Genomic DNA, 7,797 nt, shown 5'->3' on the forward strand with positions numbered 1-7,797 from the left:
AAAGAGAGGCTAAACTTTGGTGGTGGTGGTGAGGGGCTCTGTGTTCACCATTAATAACCAGTTGGCACATTTTTACTGGGGATGTAGTCCAACATTCTGATAAAGATGATAAAGGACACAGGTATCTCTGAGAAAAGGACTAGAATTTAGACAATCTCACCTAAAAACACCCACTAAAATTAAGGGAGGGACAAATTTTGTGAAATTAACAGACTAACAAGGAGTGACTACGTGGTCAATTACTAGCGGTTTCTCTCATTGCCTTTTATTCTAGATTTGCAAATGTACCTTAGGTGGAGCAGAAAGCTTCCTCATCTCTATCCCTTCAGGATTTGCATTGTAAAAAAATATTTTCTAAAGGACTCTTTTCTTCCCACACAGTGTTTATGCATCAGACACAGACTATTTCATTCTAACAAATTTATTTTCTCGATCAGCTCTTATGGAATCACTACTCAAATTAAATTACAATCAAATGATCACATCAAAAGATACCCTTATTACCTAGCAACTGTCCATATTTTCATTTCATTTTGATTTGTGCTCGTCTGAAAAAAACACGTAATACAAGATCTGGGGAAAAATAAATTACCGTTTTGCAGCAGTTCATAAGTATTCTGAATAAAATATTAAAAGAAGTCATTTAATGAAAATATAAAGCAAATATTTTTAGATCAACAACGGATCTAACAATTCTATATTGCCGTCTTTTGAAAAGTCTGTTTATTAAAACCTACCAAAAACACTGCTTGGAAAGGGCAGTATTATATAATCACATCCACAGCACCCATTCAATCAAAGTTGGCAACGGATTGAGGAGAAGAGTCCGGAGAAGTGCTGTCTTTCTAAATCCCTTGATCTGAGTCAGTCCAGAAATAAAAAATAAAAAATATTAATAAAAAAAATATTAGCGGTGGCATCTTTAGTCGTCGTCCACCCATCGGAGCGTTAGCCGATAAGCCGGGGTTGGATGCCGGGCCTCGCTCCGCGCCCAGTCCGCCCGCCCGCGCCCGGATTCGCCGGGGCCTCTCCTACTGGCCGCTGGACATCCCTTGCTCCCTCGCCCATCCCTCTGCTCTTTCGAGATGCTTTTATTTCCAAGGTTACTTTGAGGATACGTTTTCTTTTTCTTTTGGCTTTGCTATCAGTCTGTTAATTTCAGAAGCTGTGAATACATATATGTATATATATATATTTCTTGTTTTCCAGAGATTGTTCTTTTTGTTCTCCTTCCCGTTTCATAGTCAATTTGTTTGTCCCCAGATGACTCTGATATGGACAAGAATAACAGGGTCCGGGAGCACAGAGTCACCCCTGATTAAACCCGGTGCCTCTGCCTGCTTTCTGGTCGCTCCCAGGAAACAAAGTTTCGGTGGATCTCTCGAGGCTAGGGTTGGGGGGGGGGCGGCCCTTTGGAGGGAGGAGGTGGGAGGGAGGGGGGATGCTTTTTTTTAAACAAATGTTTGTTTGTTTTTTTAAAGAGAATAGGACAATGCAGGTGCTAAGTGCTCTCCACCGTCGCCCCGTAGGACTTCTCAGGGTGGGAAAAGCCTCGCGAGCGCAGTTTTGGGGCGCTAGGCATCTTCACCCTTCTTTAAAAGGAAGCCCCCAAACGAACCCCCACCAGAGTAGAAACGAGATCTCACGATCGCCCCCTTTTTTCTTCCGGTTTTGCCACGGTCGTGTATATAAAACAGTCTGGGCATTTCTAGGCTTTGTTTGTTTGTTTGTTTCGCCCCTCCTTCCTTGGACTTCAAACAACGTCTCCTCGGTGCGTCCCTCTCCTTTCCTCCCGAGGGCGGGCAGGCCTGTCTTTGGGAGGAGGGGAGGGCGGCCCGGCCCGCCCGGCCGCGGCGGCGGCGGCGGCGGCGGCGTGACAGCGGCGGCGACGGCGGCGGCGGCCCGCTCCGCGCTGCGCCCGGGCCTTCACTGCACGCTTGTCTGCAGCCCGTGGTGCGGCGGCGGCGTGTCGGCGCTCACGGTGCCCACCTGCGAGTAGACGTCGTCAGGCGTCTGCTGCTGGATCCCGGGCGGCGTCATGCGCTTCTCCTTCTGGCGCCGGTTGCAGAACCAGACCCGCACCACCTCCTTCTCGAGCTGCAGGCTGTCGGCCAGGTTGGTGATCTCCTGCGCAGAGGGCTTGGGGCACTTGAGGAAGTGGCTCTCGAGCGCGCCCTTGACGCTCACCTCGATGGAGGTCCGCTTCTTGCGCTTGCGGCCCTGCGCCGCGATCTTGTCGATGCTCGTGGGGCTGCCGGTGCTCGAGTCCGCCTCCTCCAGCCACTTGTTCAGCAGCGGCTTCAGCTTGCACATGTTTTTGAAGCTCAGCTGCAGGGCCTCGAAGCGGCAGATGGTGGTCTGCGAGAACACGTTGCCGTATAGGGTGCCCAACGCCAGGCCCACGTCGGCCTGCGTGAAGCCCAGCTTGATGCGCCGCTGCTTGAACTGCTTGGCGAACTGCTCCAGGTCGTCGGACGTCGGCGTGTCCTCGTCCGAGTGCGGGTCGTGGCTGTTGAGTCCGGGCCCCGCGCCGCCGCCGCCGCCGCCGCCGTGGTGCGGGGGTCCCTGCGCGTGGTGCGGGTGCGGCGGGTGCGCGTGCGCGTGGTGGTGGTGGTGATGGTGGTGCTCGGCCAGGTCGGGAGTGTCCCCGCGCACCAGGCCCGGGTGCACCAGGCTCTGGGCGCCGCCGCCCGCGCCGCCGCCGCCGCCACCGCCCGGCCCCGGGGGCGCGCTCAGCATGCCGTTCACCGTGAAGCCCCCGGGCTGCGAGTAGAGCAGGCTCTGCGGTGGCGGCTGCTGTCCCCCGGCCATGGACGGGAGGTGCGCGGCGGCGGCGGCGGCGGCGGCAGCGGCGGCGGCGGCGGCGGCGGCCCCCCAGCCCCCGGGGTGGCCCTGGTGCGGCGGCGGCGGCGGCGGCGGCGGCCCGAGGTGCGGCGGCCCGCGGTGGTGCAGCGCGGTGCCCGCGTGCAGGTCGTCGCGCCCCGCGCCGCCCTTCACGTCGGGGCCCTGCGGCGGCGGCGGCGGCGGCGGCGGCGGCGGCTGCTGGGGGCTGCCGGCCATTCCCACGGCGCTGCCGGACCACGGCGAGCTCGCCTCCACGGCGGCGGCGGCGGCGGCCGCGGCGGCGGCGGCGGCGTGGGGCAGGGCCGTCACCCACTGGTGCGCGTGGCTCAGCATATGGCCGCCGTTGCTGGCGGCCATGGCCCCCTGCATGAAGTCGCTCTGCACCATCTTGACGGAGGCCGGGTCCCCCCGGTAGGCACCCGAGGTCACGGCGGCGCTGCCGGGCGGCATGCCGCCGCCGCCGCCGCCCGCCCCGCCGCCGCCTCCGCCTCCGCCGCCCCCGCCGCCGCCGCCACCGGCCCCCGCCGCGTCCGAGTGGACGATGGAGCCGGCCGCCAGCAGGCTGTTCCCCGGCAGGTAGGGGTTAGAGGCCGCCGTGGCCATCCCGCTCCGCTCCCGCCACCCTACCGCCGCCACCACCGCCGCCGCCGCCGCAGCAGCAGCCGCGGCCGCCGCCGCCGCCGCCGCCGCGCCCCCCCGCCTCCCCCCGCTCCGCCCCCGCCCCGGGCCCCCGCCGGCCCCGCCGCCGCCGCCGCCTCCGCCCCCGCCGCCGCAGCCGCGGCCGCCGGCTGCAGCTGCAAGGCCGCTGGGCAGGGCGCGGGGGTCGCCGGCCGGCCTTAGTCAGCAGCAGCCGCCGCCGCAGCCGCCGCCGCAGGAGCCGCGCTCCGGGGAGGGGGGCTCGCTTCTCGGCGGGGCGCGCTCCGTGGCCGGCCCCCTCAGGGGGGGTCGTGGCCGCCCCCCAGCCCCGGCGCGATCGGCTCGCTCCAGCGGGGCTCGCCGGGCGGGGCGCGGGCCTGCGCCGGGGCTCCGGGCCGGGCGCGCCGGCTCGCGCTCCTCCTCCTGTCCTCGGGCGAGCGCGGACTCTGCCGGGGCGCGGGGCTCGGTCCACCTGCTAAGTGGAGGTTTCGCTGGAGGCAACAAAGAAAGCAGCCGCTCCTTTCTTCTGGACCAAACCGCGGACGAGCGGCGACCGGCCGCTCCTCGCCGCCTCCTCAGGAACGCAGCTCACTCGTCTCCCTTTGGAGTAGTAAAACTTTTTTTGTCCTTGAAGGCGTGGTGATGCTGGCTGCTCGCGTGCGGAGAGGAGAGGCTGGCTCCTGCTCTCCCCCTCCGGTCCTCTCGTTTCAAGTTTTGTTCTGTCCTAGGAAAACTTCTGGCGCTGGTGCATTTCTCTGAAGTTGCTATTGCCGGAGCTCGTGGTTGCCTCTGAAACAACAGTCCTTTTTCATTCTCCTCGCAACAGTCACAGTCTGATGCGACATCTTTCCTTTTGGGTAGAAATTAGGAGACAAATATAACAAGGAAAAAAATTGAACAGGAGAAAAAGGAGGTCGAGTTTCTCGGTTACCTTGCTGCTGACGGTTGGGGTTGGTGTTTTATTTTTTTCCCAGCAGAGGTCTGCAGGAGGAGGAAGAAGAGTGCACTGGTGGAGGTGGAGGTGTGTGTGTGCATATAGGGGATCCTTGATACACAACCAACTCCAGTGGCACGATGCACGGCTCGGAGGCTGCCCCGACGGCGCTGGCGCTGGCCGTGCCGGAGCGGAGTTGCCGCGGGAGCTCGCTCTGCGCCCTGGTTCGCGCGCTCTCCCTCTCTCTTCCCCTCTCCCTCCCTCCCTCTCTCGCTCTCGCTCTCGCTCTCTCGCCCTCTCGCCCGCCCGCTCGGATCTGACAGTTCGCTCTCTGTCCCTCCCTCTCCGAGCGGGGACTGTCGAATGTTTACCCTCCGCCGCGAGCGCGCACCCACCACTGCACTTTCCCAAATACAAGGAAGTCGAGCACCAGGGCCCCCGCTGATTGGCTACCCGCTGGGTGATTGGCAGGTCCGGAATGACTGGCTTAGGACGCGCGGCCCCCCTTCCGGCCGTTCCGATTGGTTGCTTTTTAATTTAGGCAGAGCGTCGTAGAAGCTGGAAATCTGTCGTCCCCCCCTCCCCCCGCCGCCTCCCTCCGGTTCGCCACTTTCTCCTCCCCGCCCCTCCTCCGCCACCCCCTCCGCCACATCTTAACTCTTAGTGTCCGGCCGAGACTTAGGCTTTCCCTCCTTGGCTCTGGGCATCTCAATAGGTCTGGGAGGGGGAGGGGGCGGGGGAGGGGGCGGGGGGGAGGGGGCGGGAAGAAAGGGAAAGGAGGGTGGGCGGGCGGGGGTCCGAAGGAGAACGTAGAGGGGAAAATCGTGAAAAATAGCAACCTACCCACTCCACCTGGTACCGTGTTGTGCTGCCGTCCTCCCCGCCCCCCACCCCATCCCAGAGATCGGTAACGCGCCCGGCACGGATGTGCCATTCACGCCAATACCTATAGGCAGATGTGTCCCCAGTGGTTTCAAAGTTTCCTTGCTCCTCCACCAGCCGAACCCCGTCCCCGCCTCGGCGGGGGTGGGAAGGGGGAGCTGGCGGCGCCGAGACCCCGGGTAGCGGCCGCGCTCCTTGGAAATCCGCCACCGCAACTTTCCGCAGCCGCTTCGCGCCGGCGGCGGCCCCCTTTGTTTAAGTTCTCGGATGCCATAGTCTGGGAAACCTGCAGCCCGGGACCAGCGCCGGGCCCGCGCGTGCGAGAAGGACCGCAGGCTGCAGCGCGCTCCCCACCCCCGCCTCTCCCTTCTCCCGCCCCCTCCGCCGGGATTCCGCCGAGGAGCGCGCGTGCCCTTGCGAGTCCTGGGGTGCCAGGCGGCGGAGCGCTCGGCCGACCTTCCCGCTAGACACACCGTCAGTGTGTCTCCCCCCGCCCCCCCTCCGCCCCCCAAATGCGTCGGGAAGCCTGCGGCAGCGGGAGCGGCCTAAGGAAGCGGATCCGCCCGCCGCGCCCTCCACCGCTCACACTGTGTGCGGGTGCGTGTGTGTATTTCTTTATTTCGATGCGGTCGTTATTAGCGGTGTTTCGCCTGCTCGCTATTCTTGGGCACGCTGGGGCTTTCTCTTTCTCTCCGGCCTCGGAGGGTCTGCGGCGGGCGGCGCTGAGCGCGTTCTCAGCCCAGCCCGGCGGAAAGAGTTAAGGGGGCCGGGAGGGGGAGCGCGCGGGGTGGGCGGGAGAAGAGGGGGTGGGGGGAAGCGGCCGAGCGGAAACGCTGCACAGAGGAGCCTCAGCGAACCAAGAAAAAAGAGAAAGTCGCCACGAAAACAAGGGCAAATTGAACCCTCCTCGGGGATTTCCAATGAACTAACCCGACTCGGACATTCAGTAAATACATCGTCCCTAATGAGTGTGCGTGTGCTTGCACCCCGCACCCGGCCGCGCTGCGCCGGCCCTGCCCGCCGCCCCGGACGCAGACGGGGAGCCGCCGGGGTGCTCGGGGCTGCCCTTCTCCCGCGAATAATTCCTCTCCTGAGCGCAGTTAGGGGTACTCAGAGCCGGAGCTCTCCAGCCCAGTCGCAGACACGCAGCCCTTGCGAGATCTCGAGATGAACAGTGGGCGCGTAGCATTTGTGTAGGAACTGGTCCAGCTTCTGCGTGCCGGGGGTGGGGGGGGGGGGGAGAGAAGCCCTCGTAGGTAGGTTTTAGTGATTCCATTATTGCGAAGGTATAGACCTGAACGGCGGCGGTAACCAAACCCCAGACAGAACGGATTTTTTCCCTGTGCGTCCCCCTAAGGTTCCTTTTTATATTTATGTATGCGTATATGTATATATGAAAGATGGAACACAGATTTCATTGAATAAATCTGAGATCTCCAGGTGCAGACGTTTGAATAGTCGGTGCCAGCACCCCATGTTTTCCTTTCCTGCCGATTTTGCTTGGATCCGGCTCAAAAACCGAGAGAGTCTCGTGGTTTTGTTTACACTGAATGGGGAGGATAGGAACAGAGCCATGGGGCCCCTTTCATTAATATACAGTGAGGATTTTGTCTAAATTACTGCTATGAATTTCACAGTACACGCTTTCAAAAGCAGTCTCAGGTGGCCTGATGAAACGTGATAGCGCTTCTGCTATCCACTTTACACACATTCACTTTCTTTCTTTTCAAGGAGGGTGTGTGTGCGCGTACGGGAAGCCCCCCAAAACGCTTTGCTCCTCGAAATCAGAAATACACTTCTGTTCCGAGCTCTGTCCCCTTCGTCCTCCCCCTTCGCGTACTTAGTTCTCCAGTCGCTCCCCAGCCCCACCCATCCGTCCCCTCCCTTTGCCGAGTGTGATTGTTTTGTCTGGAAAAAAAAAATCCAAAGTATATAACAAGGGGAGAACAGTTAGTGCTGATTTTCATTTGCATACATTTTCATATATTTTGGTGAAAATAATAGACTAGTGGAGAGCTGGGCTTAGAGGAGTCGCTGGAAAGGCAAGACTAAGGAAGCACCGCTTCTGGGGAGTTGAGAATATGCCTCCCCCCACCCCAGTCACCTTATTTTTTTAAAAAATGAAACATCTTCATTTATTTTAAAATCTAACCTTGGAAGTTTGCTCGGTAAGTGTTTTTCATTTTCTTTGCCTGCTTTCTCTTTTCTGCCCCTCCTTTCCGGTTTATTTATGCTCTTGTAGGTTTGGGAGCTTGTTTCCAGTGCTTGGGACAAGAGAGGGCAACTGTTTTCAAGGAAGGAAGGGAAAGAGTGTTGGGGGGAGAGTTAAAAAAACCCAACCCTGCTAAAATATTACATAAAACGATGGCCTCATTCCAAAGCTCCCCACGGCAAGGCACTTTACTTATTTTTTTTTCTGAGGAGGAGGAGGAGAGTGCTATTAATTTTAATTGTTGATTGTCAGGGAAACATAAAGGCCCTAGAAAAAGAAGTGATGATGA

At 59.8% G+C, this 7,797-nt stretch overlaps 1 protein-coding gene across 1 annotated transcript; it reads right to left on the minus strand.

Moving 5' to 3' along the window:
• Window positions 1-1,926: 1,926 nt before the first annotated feature.
• POU3F3 (POU class 3 homeobox 3) lies at window positions 1,927-3,447 on the minus strand. The gene has a single exon (XM_060117458.1). The coding sequence runs from the start codon at window positions 3,445-3,447 to the stop codon at window positions 1,927-1,929; it is 1,521 nt and encodes a 506-aa protein (XP_059973441.1).
• Window positions 3,448-7,797: the final 4,350 nt, after the last annotated feature.

This window comes from Mesoplodon densirostris, chromosome 14 (genome assembly GCF_025265405.1).
Source record: "Mesoplodon densirostris isolate mMesDen1 chromosome 14, mMesDen1 primary haplotype, whole genome shotgun sequence".
In the NCBI taxonomy this organism is placed as follows: Eukaryota; Metazoa; Chordata; class Mammalia; order Artiodactyla; family Ziphiidae; genus Mesoplodon; species Mesoplodon densirostris.

Excerpts from the sequence above, each read along its gene's own strand:
- POU3F3 (XM_060117458.1), bottom strand. The coding sequence starts at position 3,447 with ATGGCCACGGCGGCCTCTAACCCCTACCTGCCGGGGAACAGCCTGCTG.